General features: G+C 44.5%; 1 protein-coding gene across 1 annotated transcript in view; it reads left to right on the forward strand.

Annotated features, from left to right (window-relative positions):
* Window positions 1–20345, forward strand: part of CDH4 (cadherin 4) — a 1028403-nt gene that overhangs the window by 954384 nt on the left and 53674 nt on the right. Inside the window, exon 9 of the mRNA XM_063146852.1 lies at window positions 17117–17302. Within this exon, the coding sequence (XP_063002922.1) occupies window positions 17117–17302 (186 nt within the window). The remainder of the gene's footprint in view (window positions 1–17116; window positions 17303–20345) is intronic.

Genomic DNA, 20345 nt, shown 5'->3' on the forward strand with positions numbered 1-20345 from the left:
GTTAGATTTCATTCATCCAAATGAATAGTTCTCATCATTAAGGCAGACACATTAAAAGCAATGATTCAGTATAATTGTTTAGTGGGTGGGGGTTGAAGAACAAGTCCGGACAGTAGGGAGAAAGAGAAGGGAGATGGAATCAGAGGAAATGGCAGAGGACAGGAAGGAAGCTGGTAGCTGACCTTGTGAGCAAAGAGAGGCAGGCAGCCACCTGTTCAACCCCTGGGGACTAGGGATGTGCAGACCAGGTCTGTGACACTCTTAAAATCAGAGCATTGCTCTGATGAGTTGATTCTCCACTCCAATTTCCAGAGCGGCTCTGTGTCTCTGACCCATCGGATTACCCGTCGGAGAACCGTTCCATTTTTGGAGAACTGCGCTATTATAGCCTATGGGAATTAACCAAAAATGCTTACAGCTCTATCATTTTTAAAGGTAAATAGATGAAACTTGGCACCATAAAGACTCTTAAGTAGGGATTTAGCCATGCTGAGTTTGAAACTGATCCCTTCATCCCCTTGATTTTTAGGATTTTTAAAAAGTTTTAGATTTTAAAATTGTTTTTAAAACCGCTGTCATTTTTTAAAGATAAAGAGATAAAACTTGGCACCCTGGTAGCTCTTAAGTAGGGATTTAACCATGCCAAGTTAGAAACAGATCCCTACATCCCTTGATTTTTAGGGGGGGAATTCAAAGCATACACGCACACACACACACACACACACACAAAACTGTGCAGGACTTTTTATCCTTTACTTTGTTGATGCACAGCTGTGGAGCTTCAGTTTATAAAAATAGAGATCTGCTGCATTCCCTGATGTTTTGATCTAATGGGGTGAAATGTGGGGGGTTGCTCTCTCTATGAAAGGTCAGACAAACATAAATATAATAACTTTATTTTAAATATATTTTTCAAACCGTATAATCTTGAGTCCTGCCTTCAAAACAGGAGATATATACTAGTACTAGCAATAGCAAACTTTTCTCTCACCGCCCGTTCTTCTCTTGACTTTGCATCCTGCCGAGTTGCGTCCATACTTGCAGTACACAGATCAGCCTTTGGCATGAGATTCTTTTCCGTATCCTAATATTAGCTTGTGAGACTGTATGGATCTACACTGCCTGCCTGTCATCATCACTTCTTGGGACAACTCTTTTACATGGAACGGTTTTCATTATTTTCATAATGTAAGCAATTTTTCCTAAATCCTTCCTTTCAGCCAACATCAATCTTTCAAGAAGTGAAGAAAACTGGTTCTAGTTTCATTCTAGTTCAGACACAGCTCCCATAATTTAGACTTATGGTATATGGTACCAAGTCGACACACATGGTGGACTTCGGTTTTTGTAGGAAGTTAGTTTCTGAAAGTTCTGCAAGCTCTCCTAAGAGAAGATGGAGTGCATATGGGGAGTGGAACTTGGACTTTTTCTTGCTCCATGAGCTAGCAAACGGATGAGTTCCCGGGATGTGTTATATCATTTGCAATCCCTCCCCCTAAGCATTGTGATTGGAGGGGGACAAGGGAGAAGACTGGCTATTCGTTCGCTACAGATGTCAATCTCAAAATTACTCCTCCCTCACCCCTCAGTGACAGCATCTTCCTAATATGGACATGTTCAGTTAGCTGTCCATCAACATGAAACAAACCCTCACGTCGCCTAAAAATCCTTTGGATTCCTACGGATCTATTTGGGGCTCTGAACTGTCTTCTAACCACACTGCAGGTTTCCAATGGTTTTAAAACCACCCTCTAACCACACCATGATTTTGGAGGTCCGTCAGAGGTCTGTCAGATCCCCAGATTTTCGGTGCGGAGCGCACACCCCTGCCAGAGACACACCAACATGGGGAAGAGCTAGAAAATGGAGCAAGAAAAAAATGGCTCAGTTCCCCAGAAAAGTAGAAGTAATGAAATAATAATAAAGAAGGGAAAGCAGAAAGGTCTGGCAAGTTAATGGACTTGCTGCAGAGATGCTAGTAAGGGGTGCATTTGTTATCTCTCCAAAACTGTGTAGGTTTGGGAGGGGGTGGAAATGAAGCGGTTGCCTTTGCAAAAACAGAGAAAGAGAAAGAGGAGGAAAGGGGGGGGGCAATACATAAATAAATAAATAAATAAATAAATAAGATCCCACTTGTGAGAGAGTGTGAGGTTTCTGTGGCTCAAAAAGTCCTAATTATCAGGCCATCAGGGTGCTGCTGATATGCCCCAAATTTGAGCTTAGTTATTAAAACTCAAACCATTAAAATGCAAGAGAAAAAAATTCCCATCTCTGCTGGCTCATCAAAACGAAGATATATGCTGGCTGGGAAGAAAACTCCCAGCTTAAACAGGTAGGGTTAACAGGCTTCACCTGTTGACTTTCCAAGGCTGGCATCTAGAAATTCGGACGTGATCTCCGAGGAAGAGGAAGAGGTCAAAGGATTACGTTTGGAAAACAATGATCAGGCCAGAGGCAGGTGGTGGCCATGCCACGCATACGCCGTTCTGCTTTGAATGTCAGGCCTGGCTTTTAGGACGGCAGACTTCTCCTGTGCTTTCCCAAGCAGAAATGAAACCTCCTTTTCCATGTCGAAAACAGCAGAATATGGGGGGCGTCTGGCAACACGGTCTGGCCTTCACTGAACTCAGTGAAGCTCGAACAACGGAATATCTCATGCCCAATTGCCCTGTTCCGGCATTCAAAAGTGGTAAGGAGAGGAGTACGATCGCATTCTCTAGCCCCCATATTGCCATGACGGTCTTCAGAGGAAGTGTAACCATGTGCAAACAAATCCAACTGCAACATTCGGTGCAATCAGGAACCCTCCCGTATCTACATTTTTAAAAAACATGCTTCAAATGTTTACCATTAGTATCTGAAGATGAACTATACATATGCCAAGTGCAATCTTCCAAATCTGGGTGAAAGATTGTTAGAATTAGATGTTGTACAGTTTAGAACGAGCTCCTTACATCAGTCTCTTCAACTTCAACCCATCCCTTTAAACTGTTTAGTTATCAGACTGGGATATCTTGTAAATTATCTCTGCATTTCTGTACCCTCCCTTTTCTAATGAGACAATTAGCCTTAACTAATGAGCCCATTTACAGGTGGCAGCACTATCTGTTACTGGTACCCACCTCTCCAGCCCCTTTGCAACCATGTAAGGGTGTGAACGTTCTGCCAGAAGAACATGCTCAAAAAGCTATGAAGCGGAACAAGGAGACCACGTTTGCAGTAGAGATGGGAAAACAATACTTCAAAAACAAGAGGACAAATCAGAATTTTCCTGCAGGTTTTTTGTTCTTGCACTCTAAACCTCTGGCCATATTAGTGGTTTAGAGATATGATCTGGGCCAGATCTTATCTCCTAGCCTAAGTAATCTCACAGGGTTGTTGTGATCATAAAATGAGAGGAACCGTTTAAAAACTCAGACTTGGATATATACCGCGGAAGAGGTGGAAATTAATGTGATAAATAAATTGGTTTAATAGTCATTGCCATCCCCAGCAAATTCTAGGAGAAGTGATTCGGTAATAGTGGGGGGTTAGAGATCAATAACAGTAGTTCCTGGAAATCACTGGAGGAAGGAATGTCAGTTGAAATGGTGTGACGTTGATCCAATTATGGTGACCAACTGTCAGGATTTCCCCGGGTTTGTCCTGGTTTTTGTTTTATCCCGGATGTCAGGGGGCATTTTCTGTCATTTTTATAATGTCCTGGAATGACATGCTTTCCCCTTTAAGGCTTCCATTAGTGTGGCAGGGGGAGTGACACACTTTCTGGAGGTGCATCATTCCCTCCCCCACTGCTCCAATCGGGCTCTTAAAGGGGAAAGCGTGTCATTCCCGGACATTGAAGAAAGAATTCCAATTGGAGCGGTGGGTGGGTGGGAATGACATGCTTTCCCCTTCAATCATGGCCTTAAGATCCCAATTGGAGCAGAGGAGGGGAAAGTGTGCTTTTCCTGCCCACCCGCCTCCACCCCCACTGGGTGTCCTCTTTTTTGGTTTCCCAAATATGGTCACCCTATCTTAGCTTTCTAGTGTAGATCGGGGTGGTGAACAACTTTCAGTCCAAGGGCTGAAATCCACTTTGGAGAAACTTTTACAAACCACATTCTAGTTGGGATGGGGGGTTGAAGGCAATGGGCAGCAAAAAAATACCAACATGTTGAAGCTTAAAACTCTTACTCGGGCTGTGCGATCTCCAGCCAGCTTTAAAATTCCACAGCACTAGTGGCCATTTTATAGAAAATCCACCTTTTCATGCACAGCCCTAGTGTCCACTGAGGAAAGGTCCTACAACACCCAACATGCTTTGCTTGGGAGGGAGGAACTTAACAGGATCCAGAAGTGACAGGTGCTCATGGCCTCACTGCTGCAGATGCCAGTCGATCACACACACACACACACACACACACACACACACACGCCATGCGATCAGGGTTGCGTGAGTCTCTGCATGGCTTTCTGCAGGGCCTGTGAGCGCCCCGCAGCTGCCTGCATCCCCTGAGAGCGGCCCGCTTCTCTCTGCTCCTCGTCAACGCTGGGTCCCTGAAAGTGCACAGGAGAGGATCTTATAAACAATGGCTGTAAACAAAACAGCCAGTTCTGCAAGATCAGATGACAGAGTTTCTGGTTAGGCCTCATCTAGAGTATTGTGTCCAGTTCTGGGCTCCACAATTCAAGAAGGACACAGACAAGCTGGAGCGTGTTCAGAGGAGGGCAACCAGGATGATCAGGGCTCTGGAAACAAAGCCCTTTGAAGAGAGACTGAAAGAACTGGGCATGTTTAGCCTGGAGAAGAGAAGATTAAGGGGAGACATGATAGCACTTTTCAAATACTTAAAAGGTTGTCACTCAGAGGAGGGCCAGGATCTCTTCTCGATCCTCCCAGAGTGCAGGACACGGAATAACGGGCTCAAGTTAAAGGGAGCCAGATTCCAGCTGGACATCAGGAAAAACTTCCTGACTGTTAGAGCAATACGACAATGGAATCAGATACCTAGGGAGGTTGTGGGCTCTCCCACACTAGAAGCATTCAAAAGGCAACTGGACAACCATCTGTCAGGGATGCTTTAGGGTGGATTCCTGCATTGAGCAGGGGGTTGGACTTGATGGCCTTGTAGGTCCCTTCCAACTCTGCTATTCTATGATTCTAAAATGGTTGCCTATGTGTCGGAATTCCAAAACTGAAGCTTGCACAGCTGTAGCTCTTACTGCTAGTAACCGAGACTCAGGAGTCACATTTCAACCTTTTAGAATGGGGGGAAACTGCACAAAAGCTGGGGGGAAAAACCAAATGATAGGAGGTTGGGGGAAAGGAGGTGGGGCCAAGTGAAGGTCCAGACTGGGACCCCAGGAGGGCCAGATTTAGCCTGTGGGCCTCCGGTTCCCCACCCATCATAGGGGATACATAAGACCATCAGCGATTTTCAGTGAACTCAGTAAATATGTGAAGTCAGCTTTGGGTGACAATGAATTAGGCTTTCAACCTTGAAATCCAGTAACCATCTCTTTCCACACAATTATTTGAAATTTTATTTATTTATTAAGTCTGTAAATACAAATTCTAGACGCTCCTGTATATAAATGCTTCTGACATCCTTCACAGAGGGACAGTGCACATGATCAATTTTGTGAACCGCCCAGAAAGCTCCGGCGATTGGGCGGTATAGAAATGTAATAAATAAATACATACATACATACATAAATAAACACAGCCACATAAAATTCTTGCCCATGCCAGCTCCCTGCTTTTTCTCCTCTCAAGGATTTCAAATGGGATGATTATGTCACAGATGTGGGTGGCAGTGGAATTATTTCCAATATTCATGCCATTCTTTCTTCCCCTTCGGTCCCAAAGGCCCTTGAAAAGCTTGTGCGTACTCCGCCGTCTGGAAAAAAAATTAAATTTAAAACTCATTATGAGAAGTGGGTGGTTAATATGAAAATCCTAACCTAGATTTATCAGTCTGTGGCCCTCCGTTATAAAACTTTATTACACTGGTATGGATTAAACTACCCTCAATGCATGCAAAATACTGAGTGAGATTTATCAACTCCATTTATGAACTGTTTCATAGGAACAAATCTTTATTAACTTAAGAATATAAAAAGCCTCGCAAGATGCATGTGGGAAACTCATGAGCAGGACAAGAAAATGTTGGTGCTCTTGTTTGGTTTCTCCTTCCTGAGATATACTTCCTCTGGAGGTGGAGGTTCTACTTACTTCTCATGATAAGAGCCTTTGATAGACCTATAAATGAGCCTATCAATTTGTCCAAACCTTTCTTAACACCACTAAAGCGAATGGCTGCCACCACTTGTTAATACAGAGCGACATCAGATGACCGTTTTAGAGCACTCTCGTTATTGGGCACTCACAAATTTTCGTGGGTCCTTTTCACGATGCTGGACACCTTTCCCATTGCATAAAAAGACCTGGAAAATCCAACTTTTTTGGCTGTACCAAAATGTGCCTCCGTTTCCTCCTGTGTGCAGAAGAAGCAGCGAGATAAAAACACCCACTGAATGGGGCCTTGTGGTCATTGTTTGCTTCCTCTTTCTTCCTCCATGTGAAGAAAGAGGAACCTGCTCATCCCTTTTGTGGGACAGAAAAGCGACGGTAGGAAAACACGATTCCCCCCCCCCCCAGTCTGATGACGCTTACAGTCACTTCCATATTTCTGTATTTTTTTTGAAGTACTTCCTTTCATTTGTCCCAAATCTACGAACAATCCATTTCATTGGGTGATCCCAAGTTCTAGTATTATGAGAGAAGGAGGAAATGGCTTTCCATGCACCACACAATTGTATTAAATTTCTATCATCTACATAGGCCTAGGACAGTTTCTTTTCCCTGTCAATAGCGGTTGACCTCTGGTCGTACTAATTGAACCCTGTGCACTGTTGCTAGCAGTATTGAAGTGCACTGATAACTGCTGGGGCACATTAGAATCATAGAATAGTAGAGTTGAAGGGGCCTATAAGGTTGAGCTCTGGGTGATTTGCAAAAGGTCAGCAAGGATTTCTAATTCCCACCATTGCAGCTATTTTATGAATGGGCAATCCCAATTCCACCCTCCCCTTTGGCAACCATTTTGTGAGAGTGCACATAACATGCTCTGAGCATTCCAAATGTGCCCACCCATGCAAAAAGGTTGGGGACCCCTGGTTTAACTGAAGATGCTGAGACATGATGCTGGACCTCGCACAATGCACTGTGTGCCCTCACTTAAGGCTTGCCACCTTTTCTGTCATGGCCTGGGCTTACCTAGGAATTGAACTCAGGCCTACGCACACTAAGGCCACAGCTAGACCTAAGGTTTATCCTGGGATCATCGAGGGTTCGCCCCTGCCTGAGCACTGGATCCCCTGTGTGTCACCTAGATGAACAGGTTTGACCCCTGGACGATCCAGGGATAAACCTTAGGTCTAGCTGTGGCCCAAGCATGAGATTCATACCCCGAGATCAACGAACCTCTGTGCCGCTGCTGTTCTTTTTGGTCCGATAGTTTAGCAGAAGCGGAACAAATAAATGCAGGAACGTTTGGCTTGATTTGCATGACATATTCCAGCCTCAGTTTATTTTGCTTAGCTTGGTTCAGAATCTGGATTTTGTTCAAAATCTGAGAAACCGTTTCCAGAGGGAAAGGCATTTCAGCTACCCATTTTTCACTGAGCCGTTTAACGAATTCAAGGAGTTTTCACTGAAGGAGCTCAATTGGTTTACACCGAGCAATGAGATATTCCCCCGAGAAGTGTCGGGACAGCTCTTGTTTCAAACTATCCGTTCCTGGGGCCCAAAATAAAGGCACGTCGGAGGAGAAAGAAAGCTCACAGAAACTTAAAAATGGAAAGCCCTGCTTTTTATCAGATCAGAATTTTAACACGTCCTTCCACCACTCCCAGCTGCCCCCCACCCCAATTGCAAGATAAAGATCTGTCGTTGAGCCGAAGGGTTGTTAAAGGTCATCGGTACAGAAGCTCCATCACTAGGACTGCGATGAGATCCCATTTTGGATAAATTCACAATTTTTCTTCCTAACAAGATGATAGTATCTGGGCTTGGGCGTCCTGGAGTACTGGGTTACAGATGAAAGCTTATTGCGTTCTTGGAGGCAGATGCAGCGGCTTTCTGTGCGATGCGAAAGGCCCCCGGAGTCAAGTAGCTTTGATGAGAGTGAGTCTTCTTTTGGAGGCTTCTAAATGCAGATGCAAGGGCAGTTTTCCTGTGAAAGGCTTCGAGGGCTCCCACCCCCACCCTTCCTACCCTTGTACCCAAATCAAACGGTAGAAGAAAGGAGGCCTAAGTTTAAAGAACATTAATATTTTTATTTCCTGCATATTGATGTTGTTTGTAATTTGTACAATGTCATCAGTGCACGTAGCAATTTGCAAAGTGCAAGAGGGCAGGTCTCTGTCCAAAGAAGCTTGAAATCTAGAATTCAACACCGGGGGCGTGGGGGGAGAGAGAATGGGAAAAGTGGGGGAAGTGGAGTCAGAGGTGAACAGCAGAAAAATATGCAGTTATTCCAGTTACTTCTACTTCAGCTTGGGCAGGATCTACACTACTGCTTTATAACGGTTTATAACAGTTTTGGCAACTGTTCGGACCCAGGACACACTCCATATACCGTTTTCAAACTGTTTTCAAACTGCTTTGTGTAGATCTACCCTTGGTTAAAGGTTTAGTTACAACACAGTACTGGAAGTAGGGACCAAAACTGAGCACCATCCAGAGGTTTTTTTTAACTACAATTCCATGTGTGGTAGTCAAACTACAGCTACTGTTTCATTCATTCACTTATTATATTTCTATACCGCTCCATACCCAAAGCTCTCTGGGTGGTTTACAAAAATTTAAAACACACACATTAAAGATACATTATACAAAGTGCAAAATCATTGATATAAAAACATATAAACAGATAGCACATGCACAGAGACAACATATATCTAAAACAAATTTTAAACAATCAACCAAAGACGATACAGGACCTGATTAAAAACTCATTAAGTACTGTCAAATGTGTGAGAGAAGAGGGCAGTTTTAACCTGGCACGGAAAAGATAATAGCATTGGTGCCAAGTGGGCCTCGTTGGGAAGATCGTTCCATAATTGGGGGGCCACCACAGAGAAGGCCCTCCCTGTTGTTGCTGCCCTCCAAGCCTCCCTTAGAGAAGGCACCTGGAGGAGGGCTTTAGATGCTGAACATAGTGTACAGGTCAGTTTATCGGTTTATTTCAAGTATTTTAATTAAATAAATAAACATCCATCATCCCTAATCTTTGGCAATGATGGCTGGGGCTAATGGAAGTTGTAGTCCAAAACATCTAGAGGGCTACAGGTTGAGGAAGAGTGAACTAACAAGGTGTGTGCAAAAAGGTTCTCAGGAAAGGTGGGATTTGAAAACCAGAAGGCATCACATAGCTGTTCTAGAAGTGTTAATGGGAGGCCTGGGAGAAATGGTGGGATCCTTTGAGAGAGGAGATCTTCAGATGGCTGAGAGTGGTGTAGCAGTAAGAGTGAAGGTCTTGGGAAGGACTGTTTCTGGATATCAGAGTAGAGAGATAAGGGATAGCAAGGCAATTTCCCCCATTTTCTATTAGGGATGTACAGATTACATGAAATCCATTCTGACTGTCTTTTGCTGTTCATTCCAGCATCTATTTACAGATGGATTTTATTCCTGCCCCCACCCTGCCCCCGTTTTGCAGAAAAATACGTAAATAATTCCATTAGAAAGTTTGCAACAATTTACATAATTGTTGTTAGTATGTAACATTTACTATATTGTCCCCCATTCCATTCAACTTTTCCCCACGTATATTTTTCATCACGGTATACGTCTCAGCGGAAACATGCGTATTTTCCTGAGGATTAATTTGCGTAAATTTCAGGAAAGTTAAAACAATTCCAGAAGTCCACAGACTATGTGTGAAGTGGGGAGACTGGTCCACAGAGGATTCTGCAGGTCAGATACTTAAACATCTGAACTCATTTTAGTCCATCTCGAATTTCTCCACCATCCCTACTTGCTATATTGTTCCAGAAGGAGCACGTCCTCCACTAGCGCTTATTAAATATTATCTTGTTTCTTACCCACATTTCTAATACGTACTGCAGTTGTTCCTAATGCCAGTGATCTGCTACCAGCTATGCCCAGCTGTGCCCAGAAGGTGAGTGGAGGGTGGGTGGAAAACCTAAAGAGTAAGGAACTACAGAAGCAAGATGTTAATATCAGACAAAAGAGAACAGGCAAGTTACATCGCAAAGTGAAAGAGAAAGTAAAAAAAAAGAAAGAAAGAACTCCTAGCAAAGAAAGACAGAGACTCTGGAATAATCACCCTGCGCTTCATTCCCTTGTTACAATAGCCCAGCTTTGAAAAACTAGTTGCTGCCCCTTTAAATATCCAAACAGCTCACAGCTCTGACCTTCTGCCTCCCAAGCTGCTCTCTTCGCTACTTGGAGTCCTGCTTGATGTTCTTGGCTAGCTTGTGGTCTACCATTTGCCCCCTGCCCTATGCTGGATCCTTTTCGAACTCGCTCAGCTTATCAGTTTCAAACAGAACAAAATAATGAGCAGCTATGCTGGCAAATAAGTGCACAGGATTGGGTTGCATCTAGTCAATGGAATGGTGCACTGAGCCAGCACAGAGAGCTTGTGGTGAATTTTGTGCCTTGGCAGCTATACAAGTTGCCACATCTATGTTGTAGCAACGTCAATCACGGCAGTGGATGGAGTGTAGTGGTGGGTCTACAAAGCTGTCTTTCACCTACATAAGCCATGGCTAGATGAGGGATTATCCCTGTCTTCTCAAGGGCAAAAATAAGCGTGTGGCCCCAGGAATCCCACTATCATGGCTCATGAGCAATCCAGCTCTTGACCTCCCAGGCTGGTGGAATGGCCCTGATCCTTCCTTTAGGACACAGCCACAGCACCTTGCTCTGAGGAATGTTGAGCAATGCTCCTGCACTGTAGGAACAATTCGGCAATGGAACATAGACAGGGTTCTTGTCTTTAAACAAGCAATAGAATGAATCTCTGTCACCTCTGGTTTAACTCAAGGAAGTCTTGAGAACATAAGAACAGATCAAAGTCCTAACTAGTGCAGTACCCTATTCCCACAGTGGCCAACTAGATGACTATGGAAGAGGCTACTATTGTTCTCTAGTGACTATTAATCCAAAGCATGCTGCCTCTGATCCTGAAGGTAGCGTTCGGCCCCTATGACTAGTAGCCAAATCCTGCACTTCCTGGTCTACATAATCCTACTTAAGGTCCTCTCCATTCCACGTCTAGGGTTTCTGATTTAGTTGACACAGGTGAACTCTTCAAACGTGCTTCATGCTATAGTCACAGAAAAAGCCAAGGAACAATTGAAACGGCAGTCGTTTCATGAAAGTCGAGCTTTTCTGTAGAAATGAAACAGGACAAGGTTAGTACAGGGTCATTGCTAAGAATAGCCAATTTCATTTCAGAGGTTAAGTAATGAGGAAGAGGTGACTCGTCTGAGCACCGCTGTAATGGAAAAACAGCAGGACTAAGGAACTAGTGGAATAAATGTCCATTGCCTATTGCATTGGAAATCCCTTTATTTCAGCTGAGGTTCAAGAAAATTGCCAACCAAGCAAGTACCCTCTAAATGTCTACAGCTCCCCAGTATTCCTGACCATTGGCCATGCTGGTTGGAGCTGATGTGAGTAACATTCCAAACATCTACAGGGCACCAGGTTAGGAAAGGATGGCTCAGAGTGATAGAATGAGATGGATATACAAATGGGGATATCCCAGCATGAACCAACGTGTACACTACGTTCAGCGTCTAAGACCCTCCTCCAGGTTCCTCCTCCAAGGAAAGCTCAGAGGGGTAGCAACAAGGAGAGGGCCTTCTTGGCGGTGTTTCCCAACCCCCAGCCCCCAATTATGAAAGATTCTTCCCGATGAGGCCAGCCTGGCACCAACATGGTTACCTTTTCCATGCCACCTTAAAAACTACCATACAAACTCATGATATGCAGCAATGGCAGCATATAATGAGTTTTTAATCAGGTCCTGGATTGTCTTTGGTTGTTACAACTGTTTTTCGATATGTTGTCTCTGTGGCCATTTCTACACCAGCCCCAAAATCCGGGTAGATCACAGCTGAGTTCCTGTGCATCCAAATGATGCACAGGGACTCCCAGGGGCAGAGAGGGACAAGCACGAGTTTTCCCAGGGATAAAGTAACCCTGGGAAAACCCGATTCTTCACGTGGTCTCGGGATCGTCCAGAGACCATGGAAGGTTTGTGGCCACCTGCCCCTGCTTTGTCCCGCTTCCTTATGAGTAACTACGAGGAGGTGGGAAACGGGCATGGGGCACAGAGCTCTTCGGGCGCTCTGTGCCCATTGGGGTGGCGGGGAAGCGGGAGCGAGGTTGTTGTTGTGTTACTTACATTTTGGTTGGAGTGCAAGTGCGTTCATCTCCGTTAAAAAAAAAAAAGAGGGGAAAGGAAATGGTGGGCGCAACATACTTCCTTCCTCCCAGGATGTTCCGTGCGTGTGTGGACTTAGGAGAGGATCCCATGAGTAGAATATCGTGAGATCTTCCCACATCCCTCCTGGAATGCCAGGAGGTGTAGAATGGGCCTGTGTGTGCTGCCTGTTTATATGTTCTCATGTAAATGGTTTTGTACTTTCTATAATGTATTTTAAATGGTTTTTAATTGTTGTAAACCACCCAGAGAGCTTTGGCTGTGTGGGGCAGTATAGAAATATAAGAAATGAAATGAAATTGACATACAATGCAACAATCTGGGGCAATATGGCTAGGGGGTAGAGAGACAAGTCTCTACCCTATGCTGTGATTCTCCCCCTCCCCCTCCAAAAGAAAAAAAACCATGCCTCCCACCCACTCCTGTAATTCCTTAAAGAAATCTGTAAAGCTAAGCTAACATTTAGCTTGTCCTTCACTTGGTTAGATGTATTAACAAGAAGCCCAATTGCCCTGCTATTTTTGAACTGTGCCACCCACACCCTGACTTTAAAATCTCCATTTCATCTCAGAAGGTTGGCTAAGAAAGGGCAGAAAAACATCATTTACATTTGGTGACCTCTAATCTAATTAGATCATCAGGAGATACCTCCCTGGTATGCGTGTGATTGGCAATCTGGAACTTGCAAATCTCTCTCCAATTGCTGAGTCACGTTCCTAATCAAGCTACCCAAGGTAGATTCTGAATTGGACAATCCAGAGGCCTGGAGGGGAAAGTGCTTCAGTCATGATGTGCGATTGCTACCAAATTAGCCATCCTTAACAGCTACACCAAATGTGGACACATGGTGCCCATTGAAGCCTACCAGCTCTAGATCATTTTGTACACCAAACTCTTCTTGTACTACAGGCTAGAGAGCTCCATATTCTAGTTTCCCTTTTCATCCTCTTTGTTTTGGGAATAATCCTCCACTCAACTCGAGTTATAAAACAGGTTTCCTCTCTAGGGAATGTGCTGAACTGGTGTGGAGTGTTTGGTCGCTTGGCCTTCTGCCTCCAGTGATGCCTACGGTATTGGATTTGGTTTCAGAAGAATGTCAAGAAGTCAGGGGTGAACTTGCACAGAGTCAGTTGCAGTGTCTGACAGTATCCGTGTACTTACTTGGTAGAGCAATTGGAAACTATTAGGAAGTAAGCGTTGATTTCCGCAGCTGTACTCATATGCAGTGAAGTTCAGCAATTTTTGCTATGGAAAGGAGGACAGGGCTTCTGTATCTTGAACAGTTGTATAGAAAAGGGAATTTCAGCAGGTGTCATTTGTAGGCATGCAGCACCTGGTGAAATTCCCTCTTCATCACAACAGTGAAAGCTGCAGGAGCTATACTAGGATGACCAGATACAAAAGAGGGCAGGGCTCCTGAAGCTTTCACTGTTGTGATGAAGAGCGAATTTCACCAGGTGCTGCATGCATTCAAATGAAACCTGCTGAAATTCCCATTTCCGTTCAATTGTTAAAGTTACAGGAGCCCAGTCCTCCTTTCCATATGGTCACCCTACACGAATACTGTGGGTCAGGTCTTCTCTCCTCCCCTTCACCCTTAGTTTCCGTCCCTGTATCCATGTTTATTATTTTGAAATTGGTTTCATCAGGGGTATTAGGGAATGCACAGTCTTGTCCTCCAGCAGGAGTTAGAAGGACCTGCAAGGGCATTGCTTGGCCCAGTTTTCCATTGCAGAAGGCAGGGGCATTTCTGGGCACTTAGAAGATTTGGGACCCAGGCCCATATAGGACACAAATCCACATTGGGCTGCATTAATAGAAGTATAGCTTCTAAATCACATGAGGTACTGGTTCCTCTCTATTTGGCCCTGGTTAGGCCTTATCTAGAGTATTGCATCCAGTTCTGGGCTCCACAATTCAAGAAGGACGCAGACAAGCTGGAGCGTGTTCAGAGGAGGGCAACCAGGATGATCAAGGGTCTGGAAACAAAGCCCTATGAAGAGAGACTGAAAGAACTGGGCATGTTTAGCCTGGAGAAGAGAAGATTGAGGGGAGACATGATAGAACTCTTCAAATACTTAAAAGGTTGTCACACAGAGGAGGGCCAGGATCTCTTCTCGATCCTCCCAGAGTGCAGGACACGGAATAACGGGCTCAAGTTAAAGGAAGCCAGATTCCAGCTGGACATCAGGAAAAACCTCCTGACTGTTAAAGCAGCACGACAATAGAATCAGTTACCTAGGGAGGTTGTGGGCTCTCCCACACTAGAAGCATTCAAGAGGCAGCTGGACAACCATCTGTCAGGGATGCTTTAGGGTGGATTCCTGCATTGAGCAGGGGTTGGACTCGATGGCCTTGTAGGCCCCTTCCAACTCTGCTATTCTATGATTCTATGATTCTATAAAATCTGCATAGGCTAATTTATATCTCTACGTACAAATGTAGAAATCATTGCTAGGATATTTCACTGGAGGCAATGGCAGCCAATGAATATCTCAAGGATAGGGTGACCAACTGTCAGGATTTCCCCGGATTTGTCCTGGTTTTTGTTCTTTCCATAGTGTCAGGGGGGATTTTCTATAATTTTCAATAATGTCCTGGAATGACACACCTTCCCCTTTAAGGCTGCCATTAGCATGGCAGGAGGGAATGACATGCTTTCTTGAGGCACATCATTCCCCCACCCCGAGCTCCAATTGAGGTCTTAAAGGGGAAAGTGGGTCATTCGTGGACATTATAGAAAAGGCCCCAATTGGAATGGATGGTGGTGGTGCAGAATGAAATCCTTTCCCCTCCTCCACTCCAATCGGGTTCTTAAAGGTGGCGGGGGAATAATGTACTTTCTGCAGGACTCAGAAAGCTGCTTCCCCACACACACACTAGGTGTCCTCTTTTTTGGTTTCCCAAATATGGTCACCCTACTCAAGGATATCTCAAATAAAGTAAGTTCTTCAACTGGTTTTCACCCTGATTCAGATCATCCCAACACAATGGGATTTTTTCCCCGAAGTTTAATTGTGGGGAAAGATTGCGGGGGAGGAGGCTGCAAATGCGCCCCATTGAAAATTGTCTTTGGCATGGCAATTAAGGTGAGAGGGGGGGAAATGTTCATTGGCACCAATGGATATTCAGGGCTCTGTAGAATATATCTGGGGTCCTGGGAAACAGATTCAGGGCCAGGAACCTATGGCCCCAGGCCTGGCAATGCCCCTGGCAAGAGGACAACCCCTAAACCTGGACCAGAAACCTCCAGCATGTCAAGCCTCCTCTCATATCCCTTCTTTTCTGGAATAGGTAAATAATATTAGCATCTTCATCTTTGTCTCACTTTCCAATTTTTCTCCATCATTTCTTGGTTCAAACCCTCACATGGCCCAACCTGTGTCACAATACCCCAAGTCCCTCATTGCATTTGGGGCCTCAGCTAGACCTACGGGTCTAGCGCGACGGAGGGGTGAGGATCTCACAATATTACAATCGTGAGTTCGCCCCCCTCTGTTTACACGTGGCGTGTGATGTCCAAGAGGAAGAGGACATCGTGCCCGCCATTTTGTTTCTTTTTTTAATGAAGAAGGAGCACATGAGTGCCGAGCTGTGAGTTTTTTAAAAAAATAAATAAATTTCCCCACTCCCCCCACCCCACCCCCGATGGGCGCAGAGCTCCTGAGGAGCTCTGTGCCCCATGTGCGGTTCCCGGCTTCTCACAGTTACTCGCAAGTTGCTGGGACAAACAGCGATGCACACCCACACAGTCTGCGGTCTCGGGATCATCCTGAGACCACGGAAAAAGCACGCTTAAAGGGTAGGGGGAGATCCCAGGGAAAGGGAGGGAACATCCCTCCCTGCTCCCAGGACCCTCTGTGCGTCATGTGGATGCACAGGGACAATCCCAAGGATCGCCCTGGGATATCGCCCCATCTAGCTATGACCTGGGTCTCCAATTCAGCCTAGCAAATACTTAGCACCCTCTCTACTCCATTATTTGGCAACCATTATCTCCTTCTCTGTCTACTTTCTGTTTTTATACTTAGCTGCGATTCCAAATATAATTCAGTTAATTTAACCAAATTCCTCAGTCTATATTTAAGTTATTAGATAATCTTGTATCTTTTGTAGTGAAGCTCATATTCTTTTGTTCAAGTTCAGTCTGTGTTTGATAGCAAATATCCCTCCTTGTTTTAAGTGTGAACTACAATTTCTCCATGGTGCACCTCATCTCTATGCCCAAGACCAATACTTATACATGTCAATTGGTTGTATTTGTATACCTCCATGTCGGAATCAACGTGTGATGGGTCAAGCCATAACAGACCTCATACCAAGGTGATAAGTTCCTAGTTTCAACTCCTAGAATCCCTAGCCCTTTTCAGACAACCAGTGAATGTGGGTGAGAAGGTGGGACTGGGAATTCACCTGCCTTTGCCATTCTTGAGTTCCGTGCATTCACCTGGTTGTCTGTACAGAACCCTCTGGGTGTACAATCAGATGAACATGTAGAGCAGAAACAATGCAGTGGACACATTCTAAGTACATGGTATCCAAAAGTTCACACTGGTATGTGCTCATGCAATTTCTGTGCCATCCAAGTTGGTCGTCAGTTCTATGAAGATCTTGCACAATTCTAACAGAACTTTCTTTTCTGTTTCCAGTATTCTGGTGAGGTCCCAGAAAACCGAGTGGAAGTCGTGGTTGCTAATTTGACGGTGATGGACAGAGATCAGCCTCACTCGCCCAACTGGAATGCTGTTTATCGGATCATCAGTGGAGACCCTTCCGGTCATTTCACCATCAGGACCGACCCCATTACCAATGAAGGCTTGGTAACAGTTGTGAGGGTACGTACCCCCTCCCATGGTCTCTGGGGAGATTGGGCCTATAGAAGAGTTGGTCGAGTTTGTGTGGTTAAGGAATATCTACATTTAGGAAATAGAAATCAAAGGCACAGTTACAAGATGGGGGATACTTGGCTCACCAATACTACAAACGAGAAGGATCTTGGAATTGTTGTAGATTGCAAGCTGAATATGATCCAACAGTGCGATATGGCTGCAAGAAAGGCAAATGCTATTTTCGGCTGCATTAATAGAAGTATAGCTTCCAAATCGTGTGAGGTACTGGTTCCTCTCTATTTGGCCCTAGTTAGGCCTCATCTAGAATATTGAGTCCAGTTCTGGGCTCCACAATTCAAGAAGGATGCAGACAAGCTGGAGCGTGTTCAGAGGAGGGCAACCAGGATGATCAGGAGTCTGGAAACAAAGCCCTATGAAGAGAGACTGAAAGAACTGGGCATGTTTAGCCTGGAGAAGAGAAGATTGAAGGGAGACATGATAGCACTCTTCAAATACTTAAAAGGTTGTCACACAGAGGAGGGCCAGGATCTCTTCTCGATCCTCCCAGAGTGCAGGACACGGAATAATGGACTCGTTAAAGGAAGCCAGATTCCAGCTGGACATCAGGAAAAACTTCCTGACTGTTAGAGCAGTGCGACAATGGAATCAGTTACCTAGGGAGGTTGTGGGCTCTCCCACACTAGATAGGGTGACCATATGAAAAGGAGGACAGGGCTCCTGTATCTTTAACAGTTGTATTGAAAAGGGAATTTCAGCAGGTGTCACTTGTATATATGGGGAATCTGGGGAAATTCCCTCTTCATCACAACAGTTAAAGCTGCAGGTGCCCTTTCCTCTTTTAAATCTGGTCACTCTAGTATAGCTCCTACAGCTTTAACTGTGGTGATGAAGAGGAAATTTCACCAGGTTCTCCATATATACAAATGACACCTGCTGAAATTCCCTTTTCTATGCAACTATTAAAGATACAGGAGCCCTGTCCTCCTTTTCATATGGTCACCCTAACACTAGAGGCCTTCAAGAGGCAGCTGGACAAGCATCTGTCGGGGATGCTTTAGGGTGAATTCCTGCATTGAGCAGGGGGTTGGACCCGATGGCCTTGTAGGCCCCTTCCAACTCTGCTATTCTATGATTCTATGATTCTATGTTCCATTCAACTGTGTAGCCAGGGTGAGGTCAGTGCATGCAATGCCACACCTAGAGCAATGATTTATTTATTTCCCCCAACTTTGTTTTTAACATGTGTGGCATGATACCTTCCACTTGAAGCATGAAACCTTTTTTAGGATAGGAAAAATGCTGGCATTGGAAAAGCTCAGTGCTGGTTGACGCAATAGTGCTCCAAACTCCTCCCACCTGACCCTTGCTGCCCTGCACACCCATGGTGGATTTTCCAAGATCACTGTTTCCCTTATCATGCTTGTGGAACCCTGAAAATGTCCTCTTCTAGATACTATGGCTATGAGCATGGCAGAGTGGTTCAAGGGCAAGTGATGTTGTATAAAGAGCTCTGTTTAACATCAGCCTGTCTTATTACAATGTATGTTGACCCATTGCAAAGGAGATCCTTATACAACAAGGGGTAACTGTAGGGGGAAATTATCATTTTTTTTAAAGGAAGTGTTCATTATAAATAGGCTAAAGGTTTAAAATGATGGTCTTATTAAGCCCACACATTTCTGCATGAGACCTTAGGAGTGTGCCTTGGATTCGGATGACTCCTGACTCCCAGACGGAATTGGGCTCATTCAGAATGATTCGGAAGGTGTCTTAATCGAAGCGAGGCTTCTCTGGCGCAGATCGAATCCAAATCTGAATCACGGTTCCGTGATTCTATGAACTATGTACTTGTGAAGATTTGTGATTTGGAAGGACAAGAGACACAGACCGTGTGTCTCCAAATATTAATACATTTCTCCCCATGTCCTCCATATAAAACAAACACCAAGGTGGGGAGAGGGAAACAAGAGGAGAGGGTGTAGTTTTGTGACTGGCAGCCCTAGCTTCTAATCACACGGAATGGTTTTATCCAATCCCAGTTCTTTGGGAAAGGGATGTTGAAGCAATATATTGCATTTCTTTCCCAGGAGCAGGAATGTTAAAAGAAGGCTGGTGGAGGTTGTGTAACCTGGGAGTGGGTAACATTGGGTTCTCGCTTGGCTGGATATTCATGTCCTTCTGCTTCTGCCACCATATGCTCCACATCCATCATCCACCCCTGTCCTATGGCTAGAGCAGTCAGAAAAATCTGGAACGGATTCAAATGAGTTTAGATTTTTAAAAATCCATCTCATGGATTTTGTAGCAAACCAGCTTTTTCCAAGTTGCTTGGACTCAGCACAATTCTGGACCATTCTTTAACTTTCTGGAATTGCACACAAATTTAGTTAAACAAAAATACATTTAAAAAAAAAAAAAGCACTCACCAAAAATGTACATTTTCACCCACAGAGTAAAGCACAAAAATGTGGATTGGGGGGGGGGGGATGTGCGTATTTGCACAAATGCGCATTTTAGAAAGTGGACATTGACTCCACTGTATCCTTTCCAACATGAACAAAAGTTGATAAAATTGAGAAAAATCCGATCTTATCAACAAGCAGATGATGGAACAAAATGGGCCTGAACAAACAAGGGTCTGGGAAACTCAAATGGGAAGTATTTAACAAAGTATTTAACATCTCTACCTGTGGCACATTAGCGTCAACTTGGGCCTTAGCTAGACCTAAGGTTTATCCCGGGATCGTCGCGGGGTCATCCCTGTTCATGTAAATGACACACAGGGGATCCCAGGAGCAGGCAGGGACGACCCTGGGATAAACCTTAGGTCTAGCTAAGGCCTTGGTGTGAACTGAGCAGAATTGTGTTGGGTTTTTTTTTTTAATCAACTGTTTTTAATTATCATAACTCCCTAGCAGGCTTGATCTGTAAATGTCATCCAATTTGATCAAGAAATAAACAAGTTAATGGCAGTTACTTTAAAAAAAAAAAAGCAAAATGCAAAGGCATATAACATAGACCCCCCTGC

The sequence above is a fragment of the Elgaria multicarinata genome, chromosome 1, assembly GCF_023053635.1.
Source record: "Elgaria multicarinata webbii isolate HBS135686 ecotype San Diego chromosome 1, rElgMul1.1.pri, whole genome shotgun sequence".
Classification (NCBI taxonomy): domain Eukaryota; kingdom Metazoa; phylum Chordata; class Lepidosauria; order Squamata; family Anguidae; genus Elgaria; species Elgaria multicarinata.